Source organism: Carex rostrata, chromosome 5, assembly GCF_964058835.1.
Source record: "Carex rostrata chromosome 5, lpCarRost1.2, whole genome shotgun sequence".
NCBI lineage: Eukaryota > Viridiplantae > Streptophyta > Magnoliopsida > Poales > Cyperaceae > Carex > Carex rostrata.
This window is the reverse complement of record NC_135922.1, coordinates 3,684,834-3,706,661: the sequence shown is the minus strand read 5'-3', so window position 1 is coordinate 3,706,661 and position 21,828 is coordinate 3,684,834. Positions and strand designations below refer to the sequence as shown.

The 21,828-nt window shown below is 33.2% G+C and overlaps 3 protein-coding genes across 3 annotated transcripts; all 3 read left to right on the top strand.

The window, feature by feature from the left end:
• Window positions 1-568: 568 nt before the first annotated feature.
• Window positions 569-6,262, top strand: LOC144553960 (hydroxymethylglutaryl-CoA lyase, mitochondrial-like). The gene is made up of 8 exons (XM_078302133.1): window positions 569-866; window positions 1,140-1,309; window positions 1,592-1,771; window positions 3,849-3,929; window positions 4,217-4,380; window positions 4,629-4,765; window positions 5,186-5,301; window positions 5,825-6,262. Exons 1-8 carry the CDS (start codon window positions 800-802, stop codon window positions 6,071-6,073), a joined length of 1,164 nt encoding a protein of 387 aa, XP_078158259.1. The 5' UTR covers window positions 569-799; the 3' UTR covers window positions 6,074-6,262.
• LOC144553961 (hydroxymethylglutaryl-CoA lyase, mitochondrial-like) lies at window positions 2,307-3,688 on the top strand. The gene is made up of 3 exons (XM_078302134.1): window positions 2,307-2,845; window positions 3,070-3,241; window positions 3,515-3,688. The coding sequence occupies exons 1-3, from the start codon at window positions 2,481-2,483 to the stop codon at window positions 3,677-3,679; spliced, it is 702 nt and encodes a 233-aa protein (XP_078158260.1). The 5' UTR covers window positions 2,307-2,480; the 3' UTR covers window positions 3,680-3,688.
• A 4,783-nt stretch (window positions 6,263-11,045) lies between the features above and the next one.
• Window positions 11,046-20,090, top strand: LOC144554269 (phospholipase D zeta 1-like). The gene is made up of 20 exons (XM_078302591.1): window positions 11,046-11,444; window positions 11,893-11,994; window positions 12,263-12,381; window positions 12,490-12,631; window positions 12,892-13,062; window positions 13,622-13,795; window positions 14,148-14,390; window positions 14,959-15,075; window positions 15,163-15,302; window positions 15,387-15,536; window positions 15,623-15,779; window positions 16,096-16,626; window positions 16,998-17,108; window positions 17,451-17,597; window positions 18,074-18,271; window positions 18,761-18,862; window positions 18,948-19,079; window positions 19,286-19,351; window positions 19,495-19,556; window positions 19,638-20,090. Exons 1-20 carry the CDS (start codon window positions 11,217-11,219, stop codon window positions 19,855-19,857), a joined length of 3,312 nt encoding a protein of 1,103 aa, XP_078158717.1. The 5' UTR covers window positions 11,046-11,216; the 3' UTR covers window positions 19,858-20,090.
• Window positions 20,091-21,828: the final 1,738 nt, after the last annotated feature.

Here is a 21,828-nt window from a genome sequence, read left to right as displayed (position 1 = left end):
CGTTTTATTTTGTTTTTATGTGAATCAATAAGTTGAAAAATCAACATCTCTAAATTATTCACATTAGTACATTTTTTACAAGCTCTTGATGACAACCAAAATAAAGTTGAAATGTCATAAATTTTTACACGTGCATAGATAAAATAATGTAGATCATATTCAACGGTTTTAATTTAACACTTAAGTTTTAAATTTTGAGTTATTAAAAATAAAGACAAAAAAAAATGAAGGCATTTGAATCCTCATGATTTTTCTTTTTCCAATCTATCAACTTACTAATCTACTGCCAATGGGTCCCATCAAGTTCAACAAACATAAAGACTTCGGGTTAGTATCCCTACGGTACTTCCAGCCAAACTCATTTCGGTGCCTATTTAGATTATAGGGATTCACTATAAGATTCGTGTAATATTAAATCGCACAATACAGATCTCATTGTACACGGTATTGTACCGTACTGGATCTTAACTCCTAAACTTCACGTAATCCCCAAAAAGAACGAAAGATGGAAGTTCTCTCTTGAGTCTCTTCCGATAATCAACCAGTCACTTCAATAAGTCGGAGAAAGAATTGATCGATTTCCCAAATGGCATCGCAACAATGAAATTGAAGGTTTTAATTTCGATTTCAATTAGAAAAAGATAGGTCTCTGATGATGCTGGCATGACAATGGCAATGGCAAGAGAAGTTTTGAATAGCTACAGCTTACGCAGGGTTGTTCTATCCCATTCCCGTTGGGGTATATCTTCTCTCGGTTGGAGCCTTGAAGAATCCAATCATAGGGTAGATACAATGATTCATGAGTCTAATACTTCTATGGAGTTTACTGATCAAAAGGGAGATTGCATCAGTTGTAATACTTGCAAGTGAGTATTACATTACATCCTTTTGCTTTGAAGGGGTAATGTATGGTAATTTCTAAAATATTTTATATATGGGTAGGGTTAAAATGCCTCATTTTTTCTAAAGTCCAAACAGTCAATCCGAACCACTAAACATAATCTCCCTATTAAAATGTGTTTGGAAACCAAATTTTATATATATATTTTTTAGATAGGTACAAAATCACAGCTTTTAACAAGATTATGGGCATAAAGTATGATATTTTCTAAATTATTTACTTATTTTGTTTCTTCTAGGGACAACTATCAATGGAGAAGACAGGAAACCCTACGCTCAAAGCAATTGTATAAAAACCCTTCCTTTGCAAGGAATCAAAGGATTGATTCTACGGGTGGTTTACCAGACATGGAAAGTCGTTCTTACACTACATCTTATCAATCTAGAAAAATCAGATTTTTCAAGACAGGTGCTAGGAGATTCTTTTCTTTTCTCAATTGTTTTTGCACTGTACTTATTTATCTCTAAATGTATTATCTTTGACCAAGTTAACTATTCGGTATGAACAATGGTAACAGCAACATACCATTGGTACCGGGCAGTTACAAAATGAAAACTATTTCAGATTAAAAACCGTAAAAAAATCAAAGTTTCAATTGCTGGTAAAGGTTGATTTCAGTTGATTTTTCTTCAAAAACAATTTTATTTTAAATAATTGGAAGATGGTGGACTAAAATGCAACAGTTGACAGCTTTATAGGGGGCTTCCCAAATTTGTAAAGATAGTACAAGTGGGGCCAAGAGATGGGTTGCAAAATGAAAAGGGCATTGTACCGACATCTGTCAAGATCGAGCTAATAAAAAAATTGGTTTCTTCGGGATTGTCAGTTATAGAGGCAACAAGCTTTGTCTCTCCTAAGTGGGTCCCTCAGGTAAGAACTTGGTAGAATCCTCTAATTTTTTGTTGTGTTTAATTGCAAACTCAACAAATTGAGGATGATATTGTGCAACTCTTGCATAATTGAAGTGTTTGGGATAAATTGGTAAATCCAGTGCGAATTGAATTTTTTTTTTGTAATTACAGTTTGCTGATGCCAAGGATGTCATGGCAGCAATACAAAATGTGGATGGTGTCAAATTTCCTGTTCTGACTCCTAATCTCGAAGTAAATATTCGTAATAGTAATCTCTGTATTTTATTTCGGCATTTTACAAACAGTGGCAGGGCGACATTCTAAGGTTGTGGGGTCAATTGACACCAATGAAAAATTAGAAAACTCTATTCTAAGGGAAACTTAAATACTAGAATAATTACTTAATTGATCCTGTTAGAATAATTATTTTTCTTCGGTTTCTGTTTATTGTAATCAGTTTGCGTACTGGCATCACTGATACACAATACTGGCATTCTGAACTGCACTTTACATTTTCTTTTTAAATATTTCTCAACAGTTATTTGTTGCATTAGGGATTTGAGGCGGCATTCAGGGGCGAGTCCAATGTACAACAGGGGTAGGCACTTGCCTACCCCTGGAAATTTTTTTTTTTTTTTGGACTGGGCTTATGTTTTGGGGTTGCCTACCCCAGGAGTGAAATTCTGCCTACCCCAGGCCCAGAACCATCTCTTACGTGAAGGAAAAGAATGTCTCTGCGTGAAGAAAAGAAGAAGATGAGTCGCGTCTGTCTGTCGCGAAGGGAAAGGAGGCCGGGCTCCGTCGGCAGTTGCGCGTCTCTCCTGCGTGAAAGAAAAGCTGCGCGTCTTCTCTCCTTCGCTCAGCGTGCGCGCACCGGCATGACAATGGCAATGACAATGGCAATGGCAAGAGAAGTTTTGAATAGCTACAGCTTACGCAGGGTTGTTCTATCCCATTCCCGTTGGGGTATATCCTCTCTCGGTTGGAGCCTTGAAGAATCCAATCATAGGGTAGATACAATGATTCATGAGTCTAATACTTCTATGAAGTTTACTGATCAAAAGGGAGATTGCATCAGTTCTAATACTTGCAAGTGAGTATTACATTACATCCTTTTGCTTTGAAGGGGTATAATGTATCGTAATTTCTAAATTATTTACATATGGGTAGGGTTAAAATGCCTCATTATTTTTCTAAAGTCCAAACAGTCAATCCAAATCACTAAACATAATCTCCCTATTAAAATGTGCTTTTAACAAGATTATGGGCATAAAGTATGATATTATCTAAATTATTTACTTATTTTGTTTCTTCTAGGGACAACTATCAATGGAGAAGACAGGAAACCCTATGCTCAAAGCAATTGTATAAAAACCCTTCCTTCGCAAGGAATCAAAGGATTGATTCTACGAGTGGTTTATCAGACATGCAAAGTCGTTCTTACACTTCATCTTGCACCGATCGAGAAAAAATAAATTTATCAAGACAGGTGCTAGGAGATACTTTTCTTTGCTCGATTATTTTTGCACTGTATTTATTTAACTCTAAAAGTATTATCTTTGACCAAGTTTACTATTCGGTACAATGGTAAAAGCAATATACCATTGGTGTCAGGCACTTACAAAATCAAAGTTATTTCAGATTAAAAACTGAAAAAAATCAAGTTTCAATTGCTGGTAAACATCAATTTCAGTTGATTTTTCTTCAATTGTTTTTTTTAAAGAATAATTGTAAGATGGTGGACTAATGCAACATTTAACAGTTTTATAGGGGGCTTCCCAAATATGTAAAGATAGTAGAAGTGGGACCGAGAGACGGGTTGCAAAATGAAAAAGGCATCATACCAACATCTGTCAAGATCGAGCTAATAAAAATATTGGTTTCTTCGGGATTATCAGTTATAGAGGCAACAAGCTGTCTCTCCTAAGTGGGTCCCACAGGTAAGAACTTAATAAAATCCTCTAATTTTTTGTCTTGTGTTTAATTGCAAATTTAACAAATTGAGGATGATATCGTGGTACTGTTGCATAATTAAAGTATTTGGGATAAATTGATAAATCCGGTGCGTAATTTTTATTTTTTTTTTGTAATTACAGCTTGCTGATGCCAAGGATGTCATGGCAGCAATACAAAATGTGGATGGTGTCAAATTTCCTGTTTTGACTCCTAATCTCAAAGTAAATATTCGTAATAATAATCTCGGTATTTTATTTTGGTATTTTACAAACAGTGACAGGGTGAATTGACACCAATGAAAACTAGAAAACTCTATTCTAAGGGAAACGTAAATACTAGAATAATTACTTAATTGACCCTGTTAGAATAATTATTTTTTTTCGGTTTTTGTTTATTTTAATCAGTTTGCGTACTGGCGTCACTGATACACAATACTAGCACTCTGAACTGCACTTTACAATTTTTTTCTTTTAATATTTCTGAACAGTTATTTAGTTTGTTACATTAGGGATTTGAGGCAGCATTGGCATCAGGTGCCAAAGAAGTTGCGGTCTTTGCTGCTGCTTCTGAGTCATTTTCTCGGTCAAACATAAACTGTACCATTGATGAGAGTCTTCAGCGGTACCGTGATGTCACACTTGCTGCCAAACAACATGCAATTCCTGTTCGTGGGTAAGCCACATCTCTCTCTCTCTCTCTCTCACTCACTCACTGACACACACACACACACACATGTAAACTGTACCATTGATAGTCAACTTGACCATGTAATTTTCTTTTTGCACTTGGGTGTTTCTTGCAAATTACTTAAAAAAGATAAAATATTGGGTCGGTTCGAGAAAGCTAGTTCAACTAGGCAGTTCCTGTTAATTATGGCACAAAACAAGATATAGTGGAACTAAGTTGTTATAATACGTTAGGTATGTATCTTGTGTTGTTGGTTGCCCGGTAGAGGGGCCTGTACCTCCTTCGAAGGTGGTTTATGTGGCAAAAGCGCTTCATGAGATGGGTTGCTTTGAGATTTCACTTGGTGATACCATTGGGGTTGGAACTCCTGCTGCGCATAATTCTTGTTTAATTTCAGTTCCATAACAGTTGACAGTACCACTAAGTTTTCATCGAGATTCAAGCTTGCGTGAATCTCAAAGCTGACAAAAGAATGGTATTTACCTAAGAGGTTTAACTCTAGAACAGCACTTATCTGTTATCCGAATCATTTTGTACCAAAAAAAAATGCATATGACTATGCAAAATCTCAATAGATGGTAAATTTTATTAATATGCAGTTTACAAATATATAGCATACAATATGGATTATGTTATTTGTATTTAAAATTGTGTAATATAGAAATGACACAACGTGGACACAAATGGTTTAATGTATGTTGTATTCAAAATTATCAAAGCAACAATGTACTAATTTATTTATACTGAAAATAGCTGTCACTGGTTTCATATATTTACTTCTGTGAAACAGGTACAGTGGTTCCGATGCTAGAGGCTGTGATGGCTGTGGTACCATTAGAGAAATTGGGAGTGCATTTCCATGACACCTATGACCAATCTCTTTCTAATATTCTCGTATCTCTCCAGGTGCTATATAGTCTTGCAATTTTTTTTATCTTGTTGTCCTTTGGAATTTTGTTTTAGTGAGGCTATGGTACTATGCATAGCGTGGATTGGTCCATACTACAGATCAATATTTTTATTTTGAAAGTCTAAATAGTCGATCTGAACCTTTTAACATGATTTCCATATGAAAATATATTTTCCGAGTAAATTTTACATTTTTCAGAATTTTTTACAATCTTTTAGATAGGTAACAAAATCACTACTTTTGAATGGTTTAGAATTTTTAGATTAATTGATCTTCTACCTATCTGAAAACATAGTAAAAAAAATTCTAAAAAATGTCAAATTTGATCTTCAAGTACATGTTTTACGGAGTTCATGTTGAACGATTCATATCAATTGTTTGGACATTGAAATTGGAGATATTGATCCGTAGCCTCACTCTTTTGTTTTTTTACTAATTTAAATATTAACTGATAGGGTACCATTGACACTCCTATTGTTAGAGGTTTATTACTAATTTAAATATTAACTGTTTAAACAGATGGGTATAAGCGTAGTAGACTCGTCAGTAGCCGGTCTGGGCGGGTGCCCATATGCAAAAGGTGCATCAGGAAATGTAGCGACTGAGGATGTAGTGTACATGCTCAACGGATTAGGGATCAAAACAAATGTCGATTTGGGGAAGCTGATGTCAGCTGGTGAATTTATTTGCCGGCATTTGGGACGACAGTCAGGATCAAAGGCAGCTGTTGCTTTGAGCAGAACAACTGCTAATGCCTCAAAATTATGATTAAATGGTGTAATGCTGATAGATTGTAATCTGGTGAATAAAATTAGTTCAAAGCATGAAAAATTTGTAGTTGCACATGAAATAAGTCCCTCTTTGGAGGATTTATTGTGCCAGTTTCAATTTAAATGGAATCTGTTTTGATTACTTGAGGTTTCTTCTTTGTAAATATAGTGGGATATATTTACTTGAGATTGGGGGTTCTATTTGGAATATGGGGGGTTTGCTTTGAGATTCGTGCTAGAATAAAACAGACCACTCGGATTTCATTCTACATGGTCCGTACCGTGTTGGATCTAAATTTTTGCTGGTACTGCCTGTTCATTTCCAGGGCACAGAATACTTTTTACCAGCATATAGAATCAAGTAGATGAGTCTATTTCATTTCTATGCATTGGTTAGTTATCCAAATATAGCCGTTGCACATGCTTTGCACATGGCTGGCAACAAATAGCAATGTGAAATAAGTTCAAATCTGCTGTTATCCAAATGGGATAACAGGAACTTGTTATTCTAAATTTAACCATTTATTTTTATTGAGATTCGCGCATGAAAAAATTCAACAGTTAGATTTTGAATAACAGAGTCATTTTATCTCATTTGGATAACAGCATATTCGGATCCCTTTGAAATAACATTCATTGCAATTATTGAACATGTTTTACTGTTATGTTGATTGTTGTGTTTTTTTTATTTTATTTTATTTATTTTATTATTTTTTTAATGGACTCTAAATTTGCAAAAACAAAACTTCTGATTTTTTAACAGGGGTAAAGCATATGAGACCATTGCCCTTGCTCATACTGACATATTGCATCTCTCTTTTACATCCAGAAACTTTGTCATATCATCTTGAAATAACATAATATATTGTTTTTTTTAGCATTTGTAAGTAAAAGTGTTTTATAATTTTTTTTTCAAATACAATTTAAGGTTTAATTGTTTTATTTACATTTTTATGTTAACTCTGTATTTGTTTTTCTATATTAAAAAGATACCATTGGCATTTAGCTGCTCTTTTTTAAAAAAATAAAATGTTTGGTTGTGTTTCGTTTCAAAATGTGAATTTCAAATGCTAGAATTCTTGAAATATATTGGGTCAGAATTGCATAACTCTAGGTGTGAATATTTTGGAGAATATTATCCCTTCAGATGCAAAGTCTATTTGCAATAAGATAATAGATTTGACCATAAAATCTGACATGCTGACATGAACACCCCACAAGGCCACAACACAGGCGCAATTGTTGACTTGTTATAACTGGATCCGTCCAGTTTTTGTAAATGGAGAGAATCCTAACTATATCCTTATGAACCAAATGGCATCAAATGCATCAGAGGAATAGATTTAAGCACCAAAAAGGGGATATTCTCAGATATTGAAAATCTATTATGAGATTTGAATAAAAAACTATAAACCAAGGTATTACTGAATTTACCATAATAACCCCAGTAAGGTTATATTTATGTTAGCGTATTAAATATGACAACTTCAAATCCATCACTAACTCATATTGCAAAAATGATTTAATAGTCAATTATAAATTTATATATGATTAGTTGAGTACGCAAATAATAAGCTGTACAACGTTGAAATAGCCGAAATTTTTTAGTTACCATTCTAAACTTTTAAAATTATGAACTTATCATCGCTTTAGAAAAAATTCAAAACTTGATACTTGTGCAGACTGGATTTGCACATTATTTTTTGTGCATGCGCGGACCTTTTTTTTTATTTTCTTTTTGTTCTGTTTCTGGACATAACAACAAAATTTTGTGTGCAGACTCAGTTTGTGCACGTGTCAAGATCTGAATTTCCAAATAAGCGGTGATAAAATCAGAATTTTAAAGTTTAGGGCGGTAACTAAAAAAATTTCGGTTGAAAAATAGTTACAAAAAATTAAATATTAATCACACCAACAGTAAAATGTATTTTTTTAACATTCTCATCTTTTATCTTATTTTTTATATATAAAATTGGAGACAAGCTCACTGATTTCATTGAAATCAAACAAATAAAATTGTGAGAAAAAGGCACCAAATATATTAACTACGTATAGAGTTTAAAAAAAAAAAATAGAAATGTATAAATTACTTGTCTTAAACTCAACGGCAGGAAATTCATGCTTGCAAGTATTAACCACCTCTTTTTTTCAATCATATAAATTTCATTTATGCCCATTAATACACCCCTCATACCTCTAATGAAAGATACATCTCTTATAATTTGGAGATTTGCAATCACTAATGCGTTAAATTAAATATATCAAATTTCTATTGGGTAGATTAAGGGAAAGTGACCCGTTACACAAATGTTATACCTTGAGGGAAACAACAGATCCCATATCATACACCACATATTTGAAGGATGAACAAAACAATCAACTACCAATGAACCAGAAAAAAAGGAGATCATATTATTCAATTAATTTGAATACCATCTATGTGCAGACAAACCCACTTAAAATTTGAAATTTCAAAATCACTATGATGCATGTACTAATTAGACTCTTGACTAAGGAGATCAGATAATTGGTTGATTGGTAGTTTGGTACTGGTTATTTCTGATGTACATGTCTCCCTGTCTGCTCAATCTTGCTTCATTAATTACCATTTTATGTTTTCCAATAAATGTTTTCTTATGTTTATGTACTCTTCTCTCTTTTGATTTGTTCCTGGTGGGACATTGAAGAGATGCATGGGGGTTGGTTTGTGTGTTCCTGTTTATCAGTTTGGTTCGATTAAAACTAAAATAAAATAGACAAATTAAAATTTTATTTGGTTCTCAAAAATATAATCCAACCGGTCAAAATAAACTTATCAACTGAATTAAATTTGAACCACATAAACTAAATTAAATTTTAGTTTGTTCGGTTAAACTAAAATAGAAATATTAATCATTAAAATAAATATTTCTTATTAATTGTTTGAACTTTTTAAGGATGGATTAAAAAAAAAAGGTTCGATCTAACCGGTTTTAAACCAAACCAAACAATATACATTATGTCGTAATTTTTGAATTTTTTTAAATCTTTGGTTCGGACATGGTTTAAAATTTTTGATCAGTTTGATCTAACTGATTTAAAAATTTTCTAAACCAAATCGAACTATTAAATAGGTTTTAAAAAAAACGAAATTGATCCATTTAACCGAAAAACCGAACCGTTTAAATTGAACTTTCTCAATTCGGTTTAAAACCGATTAAACCAGACCCGATGAACACCCCTATCTCCACACACTAGTCCAGATCCTTTTCAAAATTTGGTTTGAATATGGACTGTCCGATTAGAATCTGAACCAATCCGGTTCAAGTTAGAATTTACGGGACATCTTTAATATTTGTGCGGATTCTGATCAAATGGTCCGGATCCAAACTCAAAATTTTGAGTTGCTTTAGAGGATCTGAATTCCTATAAATACTGGGTATTTACGGATATCTTATTGAATTATTTGTTTTGTGGTTGATAGGAATAAAATGTACCTATTAATTTTGTGTTTAGTAAGTGAAATAAAATAAACGAAGTATATATAAAACTACTTTAAAATATTTTATAGTAGGGAAATGAGGAAATAGAATTAAATAAAAAGATTAAATTGTTTTCATTACTGTGTTAATTAGCAAGTAAAACATCACCTAAAAATTTAAATATTAAGTTTTATTTAAAAATTTAAACATCACCTAAACATCACCTAAAAATTTAAATATTAAGTTTTATTCAATTCTCTTTTTTTTTAACTAACCATAAAAAGGTATGACAAGAATATTATGTTAAAATTAAACTAATTTTTTTTTCTTATTTCTCTAAAAACTGCATACTTTTGACTTTCCTAAAAATTGCATAGTCAAGTAAAACTAAAAAAAAATCTAAGATAGATAAAAAGGTATGACAAGAATATTATGTTAAAATTAAGCTATTTTTTTTTTCTTATTTCTCTAAAAATTGCATAGTTTTGACTTTCCTAAAAATTGTGTAGTCAAGTAAAAGGAAAAAGAAAATCTAAGATAGCTAAAAAGGAATGAAAAGAATATTATGTTAAAATTAAGCAAATTTTTTTTTTCTTAATTCTCTAAAAATTGCATAGTTAATTTTGACTTTCCTAAAAGTTGCATAGTCAAGTAAAAGTAAAAAATCTAAAATAGATAATTTAAGTTTTACAAAAGATATCATAAATACAACAACTTCAACTCATTTTAGTAAAAAAAGAAAGAAAATTGAACATCTGAAGCAATTTACAATTATTTACTCATAAATTCTTTCACTCTCTACGGATAAATCCAGTAATTAATAATTTATTTATTGCAGTGACTTTAATAAACCTCCATTACCACTTCATCATTAAACAACTTGCAAGGTAATTACTTATTAGTCAAAAATAAAATTTCTTTTCTTGGACAATGGATAGCAAAAGATAGGTAAAGCTTTTAACAGAGTAGTTTTGACTTCATGCAGCCTACAAATCATATGCAATGCTCTTTTGATTCTATAGTTCGTGCATTGCATGAAGCCAAAGCTGCTCTATTAAAATATTTACCCCAAATGATATCTAGTGGGGGGCGGTCCGATGGGTGTCGGAGATGTTCGATCCACATTAAGATTCGCACGAACTTTGATTAGCACGAACTTAAAGTTGTTTGTATGTATCTTGACACAAATTGGACGGTTCCGATCAGTTTGACGCTCAACGAACACCTCCCCCACAATATATTTTGAGGTTAAGATTTTAACAGAGTAATTTTGGCTTCAAGCAGCACATATACTATCAAATTAAACGTAGTTTGTCTGTCTGTTCGTTGCACAAAGTCAAAAGTGCTTGTTAAAATCTAGACCCAAAAATATAAGGTGATATTATTTACTATCCTAGAGCATAATTTCTAAAATTACAAGGGTCAAATTTCCAAAAGAAAATTCCAACGACCTCTCTCTCGCTTTCTTTGTTTCCGTATAAAGGTTCCTAACTCATTCTTCAGAGATCCGCACACATTCGGATATTCCGAGAACAACCCACCAAAATGAGCTATTATTTAAAATTCAACAATCACCCAAAATGCCAAAAATGCCAAAAAGCTCCAAACTTTGAAATCCACAGATTCTCATTCTCTTTTTCAATCAAACTTTGATTGTTGGGTTTTTTAATTAACCCAACAATGGCGTCGATTTTTGCTGGCGATGAATTCAAGTATGTGAAGTTGCCATCTGAACCGGTTCCGGTTTGCTCGTCGTCGCACTTGTTTGGGCTCAACTCGACCGGTGTTGACAGTATTTGGATTTTCGACGAGTTACCAAAGGCTGAGATCATCTCTGTGTCGCGACCTGATGCTAGCGATATCACGCCAATGCTTCTATCCTACACTATTGAATTCCATTATAAAGAGGTAAACTTGAAGTAATTTTGTTTCTTTTTGGGAATTTTTTGGTTGGTTTTTCTCGTTTTTTTAGATAAGGTTTGAGATTTGTGAGGTGGGTTTGAAATGAGAAATCCCAAAGCGGTCAACTTTCATATAAGTTTGCTTACTAGAGGTAGTTCTAGTTCAAGTCAAATTCATTTATAGTTCTAATGAAGTTATTGGCGTTTGTTTTCTTTATTTAAAAAGGTAAAGAAAAGTTTTCTGGGTTTTGTTTTGTTTTGCTTCCATTAATTTGGACCAGAATGAATTACTATTTTTTTTTTGGATGAATGTGTTCTGACGTAGAATGTAAGATAACACTTGTACAGTGAATTTATGACAACTCTTCTTACAAGTGGGACCAGAATCAATAATCAATAACACTTGTACAGTTTTTAATTAATGTTGCTTTGAATTAATTACTTGGTGCATTCAGTTCAAGTGGCGTCTGAAGAAGAAAGCCTCTCAAGTTCTCTACTTACATTTTGCACTCAAAAGACGCGCTTTTATAGAGGAAATTCATGAAAAACAAGAGCAGGTAATTTAATAACCTTTATGGGGTCATGTGGGTTCAAATCCTAAATAAATGTGTGGTACCAGATTGCACAGGTGAGGTTAAAATTCAAAACAAATTCAGGTCAATTTACAACAACTGTAGCTTATTTGAGGCTAAATTCTGTAAATTGAAGCCCATTTTGAGCCAAATTGGGTTGATTTTGAATGCATTCTGCGAATCTGAATATGAAATCCCTAAAAGGATTTTTTTGGTACAACTATTTTGCTGATTAATGCAATGCATTTTGAAGGTAAAAGAATGGATACAAAACCTAGGGCTTGTGGATCACCCACCGATTACACATGATGATGACGAGGGTGATGACGTGGCAGATGCTTTCCACCACAGTGAAAACTCGGTAAAGAATCGGTACGGTAAATTTTGTACTGTCAAATGTTGGTTCAGTAAATTCTGTCTCTGTCAGTGAATGCATTGTTTATCTACTATTTATTTATTTATTTTTTTAAATATTTTAAGGAATGTGCCATCGAGGGCCGCTCTGTCAGTGATAAAGCCGGCATTGGGGAGGCAGCAATCGATATCGGACAGAGCTAAAGTTGCTATGCAAGGCTACCTCGATCAATTTTTTAGTAACTTGGATATTGTCAATTCCCGTGAGGTGAACCTTTTATAGCCTTGTTAATATAAAATAAATATGATAAATTAATATTTTGGACATCTCAATACTGGTACTCGACTGAATAGAATTAACATATATATATTTTTTTTTTGGTAAGATGACAATTTCTGCTTTTTATTTCTTCTTACTATTTTGGATAGCAGTTAGCAACAGGTGGACTAAAAAATTATGTAAGGAGCAGCATGTGTATTATTACGCATATTGACAAATTTACAGGGGGTTATTTGCTAAAATGACAGGTTTGCCAGTTCTTGGAGGTATCATGGCTCTCTTTCTCCCCAGAATACGGACCTAAATTAAAGGAGGGTTATGTAAGTGTGAAACATTTGCGTAAAATTCGCACGGATAAAGATGCGAGGTTTTGCTTGTGCAATCCTCTCAGCTGTTGCGGCAAGAGTAATTGGCAAAAGGTAAAAGATTTCTAATTTTTTTTTTTATGACAATTAATATATGCTTTTAACCAAATTAAAAATATTCATCTAATATTCCTCAGACTAGAAATGTTTAGTTTTTTTTAACATGTCAAAAGGGGTGTGTGAGTGTTATTTATATATATATCTCGTTTCCAAAGTACAAACAGTCGATCCAAACCGCTCAACATGATCTCAGTATGAAAATGTACTTGGAAACCAAATTTGACATTTTTTAGAATTTGTTTAATATTTTTTTAGATAAGTAGAAAATCATTTGATCTAAAGATTTTGAATTATCTGAATGTAGTGATTTTCTACCTTTTTTAAAATAAAAGTAATAAAATTCTCAAAAATGTAAAATTTGGTATCCAAGTACATTTTCATATGTAGATCATGTTGAACGGCTCAGATCGATTGTTTGGACTTTGCAAATGGAGATATTGATCCATAGCATGGACCAATCTGCACTTTGTAAAGTACCATAGCCTCACTCTCTCTCTATATATTTTTATATAGTAATTTTTAGGTCTTTTTTGCCCCTTGTTTTGTGCTGTAGGTATGGGCTGTTCTGAAGCCTGGATTCTTGGCCTTTTTACAAGATCCATTTGATACAAAGCTTTTGGATATCATTGTTTTTGACACATTGCCGACTTCTAATGGGAATGATCAAAGTGGGGTTTCATTAGCCAAGGAAATCAAGGAGCGTTATCCTTTGCATTTTGGGTTTCAGGTATAAATCTAAGGGAAACTGGCGCTCTCTTATTTTATTTATTTTTTCTTTTCCTAATTCCCTATTGTTTATACTCAGTTAATGAGTATTTAACTCAAGAGCATTTTATTATGTATCTTACAATTTCATGACATACTGAATCGTTCCTCAATAGAAGCAATATCTGAAAATGTGCCTCCTAAAATTAAAAAATTATCTGCAAAAGTGTCCTTGAATTTTAAATTTTTTCAAAAGTTTAGACCACTTGCATTGTCAGTGAAATTGAGAACAAGGGGCTCGTTACCTGTATCAGGAGAAAATATAAAGAAGGAACTGCTCTGCTAATAGTGTCACCATCTCTTTATTTGAAAAGGTTTCTAGTGGGACCCGCACAATAAATTTGAGAGTGAGAAACAGCGACAAGGTCAAAAACTGGGTTGGCATGATAAATGAAGCAGCTCTACGACCGCCGGAGGGATGGTGTAACCCGCACCGGTACGGCTCCTTTGCACCGCCTCGCGGCCTCACTGACGACGGGTCCCATGTGCAGTGGTTCATTGATGGAGAGGCTTCGTTTGATGCAATAGCCACTTCCATTGAAGAAGCCAAATCGGAGGTTTGTATTTCAAACCTTCAATCAATGTTTTTTTTTTTTTCCCTGTAATTTAGTTTGGAGTGAGGCTATGGTACTATGCATAGTGCATAACAGCCCATACTATGGATCAATATGTCCATTTTCAAAATTCAAACAATTGATCTGAATCGTTCAACATGATTTCCATATAAAAATGTACTTCTAGATAAAATTTTACATTTTTTTAGAAAATTTTAATATTTATTTAGATAGGAAGAAAATCCCTTGATCTATAAATTCTAGACCATTCAAAAGTAGTGATTTTCTACCTATCTAAAAAATTTGTAAAAAATGTAAAATTAAGTCTGCAGGTACATTTTCATACAGAGATCATGTTGAACGGTTCAAATCTTGGACTTTCGAAATGAAAATATTGATCCGTAGTACGGACCAATCTGTGCTATGCATAGTACCATAGCCTCATTCGTTTAGTATGAATCAGTGTTTATAAAAATCAATTCTAGAAAAAATAATAATATTACAAATGTGATGCTCAAACCTTGAGCCAGGGTTTATCAGTATATGTTATATTAAAATATTGAAATTGTAGATATTTATAACCGACTGGTGGTTGTGCCCTGAATTATATATGCGTCGTCCCTTCGACTCAAATGCTGCTTCTAGGCTTGATTCTCTTCTTGAGGCAAGAGCAAAGCAAGGTGTACAGGTTTGTTTTGCTATTTTCTTTTTGAATTTTTATACTATTAATTCCTTTTAAGTTGTCAGCTAACTAGTTTTGTTGGCCCATTTGCAGATTTATGTTCTCTTATACAAAGAGGTCGCGTGGGCATTGAAAATTAATAGCTTGTACAGCAAGAGACAGCTGTTGAACATACATGAAAATGTGAAAGTACTAAGATACCCAGATCATTTCTCAACCGGTGTATATTATTGGTATGATGAGTTACTGGTTTCTTTATAAACTATTGCATACTGAACCCTGCTTTATTTTTATTTACTTTTTCAATGTCATTGAAGGTCACATCATGAGAAAATAGTAATAGTTGACAATCAAGTGTGCTACATTGGTGGTCTTGATTTGTGCTTCGGCCGTTATGATAACCCTGAGCACAAAGTAGGTGATTTGCCGGCTCATATTTGGCCAGGAAAGGACTACTATAACCCTAGGTATAATTTTTGATATACCTCCCCAAATAATTTCAAAATTAGTCTTTTAAGTGAAATTTAGATTTCTAAATGTATGGTGATTCTAGGGAGTCCGAACCAAACTCGTGGGAGGATACAATGCGAGACGAACTTGATCGGTCAAAGTATCCACGCATGCCATGGCATGATGTACAGTGTGCCTTGTGGGGCCCACCTTGCCGTGATGTGGCCAGGCATTTTGTTCAGCGCTGGAATTTTGCAAAGGTAATTTTCATATTTTAGTTTCATGCATGATTTTGTACCGGTGTTGGTGTTAGTACAGTGGCATCATATCCGTAAATTTGATCAGCAGGGGTTGTCAATTTGTAGTGTATAAAAGACGGTTGTTTACATACACTTTTTCTTTTATCTAACTTTTTTTTTTTTTTTGAAAAAAAAATGTGATCTCAAGGATCTCTTGTTTCCTATTATCCAAACAATTCTTCACATCCCTTCACCTGCTTCAAAAATTAAACAACACTGAATAAAACCTAATTACTAGAAAACTATAAAATTCACATTATTTATCTCTATTGGTCAGAGAAACAAAGCACCGAACGAACATGGAATCCCTCTACTAATGCCACAGTACCACATGGTCATCCCTCATTACTTGGGAAGATCCAACAGTCAATCAAAACCCGAATCCTCTGATGAAGAAACCATGCCTCAAGAAAATGACAGCAATCCTGGAAACCACAAAGTTTTTAAGACCGTAAATTCCTTTTCTTCAAACGCCTCATGCCCCGACATCCCGTTGCTCTTACCACAAGATCCGGTGGGACCTACACCCGACAACTCTGTCAATATTTCTGGGACCAATAAGAAGTCGCCACCTGTCCCTTTACCCCTTGGGAAAAAGAAACCTCAGGGTTTGGCAATGAAGACCTTTGTGGCCGAGATGGGATCACCTGAGCTGGACAAAGGAGTGGTGTTTGACGTGGGCCCACTGTCAGGGAGTGAGGTTAGAAATGGAGAGGAGGAATGGTGGGAGCAACAGGAGAGGGGGGACCAGGTGGCATCAGAAATTGAGTTGGGTCAGGTGGGCCCCAGGACCACATGCCATTGTCAGGTAATTTCTTTCACATTGAAAGTTTCACTTAATTTTAAGTACCGTTTTGTTTGGTTCAAGACGAATGAAGAATCATAACATGAATATAACACAACCAAAAAATATTATCAAATATTATAGTCCAAAAATATCAATTTCCCCATACATATCTCATATGACCATTGTTTTCAATCATTGAATTATTATGTACATGCCAAATAAATATCATGTATTGAATAATTTGTTCATATATTGATTTCTTTTATTGTGTTAAATCACAAGTCAGAATACCTTAGAATAGGAAAGTTTTTAACTGGTAAAATAAAAAATGTTTGGTTTAAATATTTGTTCATACATTGGTTTCTTTTATTGAGTTTTTTTTTTTTCCTTAGATTGTGAGGAGTGTGGGGCATTGGTCAGCGGGTACAAGTCAAACAGAAGAAAGTATTCACAATGCTTATATTTCACTGATTGAGAAGTCAGAGCACTTTGTATACATCGAGGTTTGTAAATTTCTCCTCTTTCTTTAACTTTATGTGAAGTTTTAGACTTTTAGTCATTAGTAGAGAAGTTATATTAATGTTTTGCAGGGCGTTCTACAGAAAATATCAAATAACGCCCAATTATTCATTGACAATACTTGCGCTGTTTACAATTGTAACCAATTATTCATTGTTCTTTTGCACATATGTTCAATCTCAAGAGCAAAACAGTTTAAAATACTGCTACCCTAAACCCTAAACCCCAAACTCCACCTACAGCTGTCAATTTGGTAACTCCGCTCTTAAATACTGCTACCCTTGCTTTACCGTGTTATTTTGTTTTCTTTCTTTTTCCTTTTCTAGAACCAATTTTTCATATCTGGACTCCATGGAGATGAGATCATCAAAAACCGTGTATTGGAAGCTTTGTACCGGCGTATAATACGGGCTTATAATGAAAGGAGGCGTTTCCGGGTCATCATAGTTCTACCCCTTCTACCTGGCTTTCAGGTATTGATACTTCATATTGGAAAATTACATATAACACCCTGATTTTTGTCAATTTTATAAAATAAAGGATTTTGTGTTGCCAAGAATGTCAGGTGTAAATACCTGCATCAATAAGGGCAATATGTTTCGTAAAAGTTGACAAAACCAAATAGGCAGTAAATAGAGTAGAAGTAGGGTGTTCTTAAGCTCATCAAACTCCTTGGTGAGCTTAATTTTAAAATTCATTGGATTGGCTTCATACGACGGATCCAAATCATTGAAACCGATCTACGGCACGAGTGATGCGTTTACATGTGAAATTTATAAATTTTCGATTTTATTTCTATAAAGTCAAGCGGTAATTTCTTTTTTTTGCAGTAAATATTGATACAGATAACACTTTTATGTAATTAAATAATGCAAGGGTGTAAAATATAGTTCTCTTTTTCTTTTCCCATTTTGTAATTTTTTTAATGTTAACATCTTTTGGAATGCAGGGAGGAATTGACGATGGTGGGGCAGCATCAGTGAGAGCAATAATGCACTGGCAATATAGAACTATTTGTAGAGGTTCAAGTTCAATTTTGCAAAATCTATATCACAAAATGGGGGATAAAGCTGACGAATATATTTCCTTCTACGGCCTTAGAACCTATGGGCGTCTTTCTGACAGGGGCCCACTTGTGACCAATCAAGTAAAATCTCGACTCTGATTTTTTTTTTTACTAGCTTTTATTTAATACTGTCAATAATTTACTTAAGATGTTCGCATATGAAGGAATTATAATTTGAGTGAGGCTATGGGACTATGCATAGCGCTGCTTGGTCCATACTATGGATTAATGTTTCCGTATGAAATTGTACTTGTAGATCAAAATTTACATTTTGTTTAGTATTTTTTTAGGTAGGTAGAAAATCTAAAAATTCTAGACCATTGAAAATAGTGCTTTTCTACCTATCTAAAAAAATAGTAAAAATTAAAAAAAAAAATGCAAAATTTAGTCTTCAACTACATTTTTAGATGGAGATCATGTTGAACGGTTTAGATCAACTTTTTGGACTCTGAAAACAAGATGTTGATCCATAGTACAGACCAATCCGCGCTATGCATAATACCATAGCCTCACTCTTATAATTTTCTTTCTTTTTGAGTTTTTGTAAAGAGGTTTGATTTGTGTGTACAGATATATGTTCACAGCAAATTGATGCTAGTGGATGATCGAATAGCGCTCATTGGTTCGGCAAATATTAACGACCGGAGCTTACTTGGATCAAGGGATTCTGAGGTAACTATATAAAGAGAGTAGCATGATTAGTTTCATTTTTTCTTTTTCAATGTATTTACATTTTTTTCTTTAATTTTGTGTGTAGATTGGCGTGATTATAGAAGATAAAGAGTTTGTTGATTCACAAATGGATGGGAAGCCATGGAAAGCGGGGAAATTCACACTTAGTCTCCGTCTCTCTCTCTTGTCAGAACACCTCGGTCTCCGTGCTGGAGAGGTTTTTATTTGATTTTTTGAACTTTCTATTTATATAGAGATTTTTTCTTGCTATACTATACCCACCAAATTAGAATTCATTTTCTACCTTTTTTTTTCCTTTCGTATAGTTTTTTTTACTGCAAGTAAGTTTTATATACAATTTTTGCATAACCTCTGTGAAATGCTTTATTTATAACTGAATAAATGCCCTCTTTTTGGTCACAGTCGAGCCAAATAATAGATCTGGTAGAGGATGCAACTTACAAAGAGATTTGGATGGCCACTGCTAAGGTAACAACTCTACATTATATTAACTTAGTTTCTTACGATATATTTATTTTCTTACAGCTTTTGGAATAGTAAAAGGACGTCACGCTTTTTTATTTTGTTAACAATCTGTCAATACTAATTGCTTTTTCTTATACGTTTTTCAGAGGAATACTTTGATTTATGAGGATATATTCTGTTGTGTACCAAATGACCTCATCCATTCAAGGTATTGTTAACTTATCAAATCAAATGTGTTTCTTCTCTTTGCGTTGACTATGCATTAATATTCTGGTAAAAAAATATGCAGATCTGCATTCCGACAGAGAATGAAGGAGAAAATTGGTCACGACACAATTGATTTAGGCACCAAAAATAGTGAAATTATTGATTCAAATGACCCAATGAAGAGATTAGATTCAATCAAGGGTCACATTGTTTGTTTTTCCTTGGAGTTCATGTGTCAAGAAGACTTGCGACCGTATTTTGCCGAAACCGAATTTTATGCGGCTCCTCATGTTTTTCATTAGTTGTAGTACACAATCTTAGTGAGTTAGAATGTACATATTGTGAGGTCACACTCACACATCCTTAGGTATTGGAGCATTCAATTTGAATAGAAAAGAAAATGAATAAGAATAGATGAATAAGCATATATAGTTCATCTGTGGGGAATAGTTTCAAAAAAATAGGTCAATTTATTCATTCATTTGTTGTATATTTTATTGAAATCCAAACTAGTTAATTTTATTTCATATGTATATTGCTCTAAAAGTTTTAAGTCTCGTCTATATTTCTCTATTAGTTTTGACAAACAACCATTGTGATTAGTTGACAACAATGTACAAAATGATGAATGTCAACTAATAAAAAATTGAATTTGTGTAAAGGATAGCTCAAATTAGCTTAAACAAATCAAGATTATATAGTACAAATACAAATATTTTGACTTCAAACTTTTTGGTAGAGGTGCTATCGGGTTGGGTAGGGTCCAAATACTATATTATATTTGAATTCGTACTCTAAAATTGTTCGGATATGAATGTCAATTCATATACTTGTTAGTTTCAAATCAGATTAGGTCTGGATCCGGATATTGCATCTAATGGTAGATATTTTGGGTCCAATATTTTGGTTCCGGGTAGATAGGTACACATAAAATGGTAGTAGCATTGTATCGGGTATTTACATGGGTATCGGGTCGGGTTTGATTGTGATCGATAATTAAATCAAAATCATATCCTATCCATTACAATATTGGTTCCGGTTTGGATCTGAATTGGATATTAAAGTATTAATTTTGTAACCGTACCCATAATTTGACCGGTTATATTTTTTGAAACCATATCCTATCTAAATTTATCGGATCTAGATCGAAGTAGGATCGATAATTGGATAAAAGTAGCCCTTCTATTTTCCGGTACTAAAAAATGGCGATGCATTATTATATATTTTTTTTTGGTAAAATATGGCAAGTCATTATAAAGTGTGTGAAAGGCAAAGTTAGCAAACCTTATTTGTATCAGGCCATCTAATAATTATTTGAGCTCCCTTGTGTACCAATGGTGCTGGTTAGGGGCATTGATACCAATCTAAACCACCTCTTAGGCTCTTATACATATCTACTCTTAGGCGAATTCGGATACCGTAAGGTACCTCATTTCAGTTAGGTTAGATCCAAATCATTTAATGTCACTTTGTATGAATTTTAAATGGATCTCTATATTATAATAGGAAGGTTCAAATGTCTTTATTTTCTAAAATTAATAATATAAAAATTTAAAGTTGAAATATTAAAATAAAACCTTTAAATTTGATCGGAAACTTGGATTATTGTTTTTTTGCTAGAAGTTGTTTTGTACTAAAAAAATTAATAAATTGATAAAAAAATAATTTGTCAACAATCTATGTTTAGACAAATAACTACACTCAAATAATTCACTAATATAATATAATACAAACATTAAAAAAAATAATAGAGCTAATTTTAAATTAAAAAAAATTATAAAACACAAAGAATTTAAGAAATAGTAATTTATAAATAATGCGGTACAAAAATAAATTCAACTACTACAAAGGAAAAAATATATAAAATATCAAAACAAATATTCTAGCACTCACACATTGACAACACAATTATTGTAACAATGTATTCCAACATTAAATCTGAGTTTTCGATCTGATTTTAAAAAAATATATATCATGGAAAAGTAATTTAAAAAAATCCAAATGGTCCCAATGTGGGGTTAATCCCAAAACCCAAGAGTAATCTAAATATATTATTGTTACATTTTCTAATTATAAAGGTAAGCGTGGTAAAGCTCTTTGTTGTCACTCCAATGACTTGGGTTCAACTTCAACCCCTGCATGTCACAATTATTAGAGATATATTGGGAGCTGGAACGGGTGGTTCCAGAAAGCAGTCGTTTCGTCCAAAATTTGACTGGAATTGACCATTTCAGCTGAAATTTGACTTGAATCTGACAGTTTCGGCCATAATT

What these genes read in the sequence shown, in the direction of transcription:
- LOC144553960 (XM_078302133.1), top strand. Translation starts at nt 800, where the DNA reads ATGAGTCTAATACTTCTATGGAGTTTACTGATCAAAAGGGAGATTGCA. An exon ending in AATCAGATTTTTCAAGACAG is followed by an intron (nt 1,310 to 1,591) that starts GTGCTAGGAGAT and finishes AACAGTTGACAG; the next exon opens with CTTTATAGGGGGCTTCCCAA. An exon ending in TTTTGACTCCTAATCTCAAA is followed by an intron (nt 3,930 to 4,216) that starts GTAAATATTCGT and finishes TTGTTACATTAG; the next exon opens with GGATTTGAGGCAGCATTGGC.
- LOC144554269 (XM_078302591.1), top strand. Translation starts at nt 11,217, where the DNA reads ATGGCGTCGATTTTTGCTGGCGATGAATTCAAGTATGTGAAGTTGCCA. An exon ending in GCCCACTTGTGACCAATCAA is followed by an intron (nt 18,272 to 18,760) that starts GTAAAATCTCGA and finishes TTGTGTGTACAG; the next exon opens with ATATATGTTCACAGCAAATT. An exon ending in TTGGATCAAGGGATTCTGAG is followed by an intron (nt 18,863 to 18,947) that starts GTAACTATATAA and finishes TTTTGTGTGTAG; the next exon opens with ATTGGCGTGATTATAGAAGA.
- LOC144553961 (XM_078302134.1), top strand. Translation starts at nt 2,481, where the DNA reads ATGTCTCTGCGTGAAGAAAAGAAGAAGATGAGTCGCGTCTGTCTGTCG. An exon ending in ATCAGTTCTAATACTTGCAA is followed by an intron (nt 2,846 to 3,069) that starts GTGAGTATTACA and finishes TGTTTCTTCTAG; the next exon opens with GGACAACTATCAATGGAGAA. An exon ending in AAATAAATTTATCAAGACAG is followed by an intron (nt 3,242 to 3,514) that starts GTGCTAGGAGAT and finishes AACATTTAACAG; the next exon opens with TTTTATAGGGGGCTTCCCAA.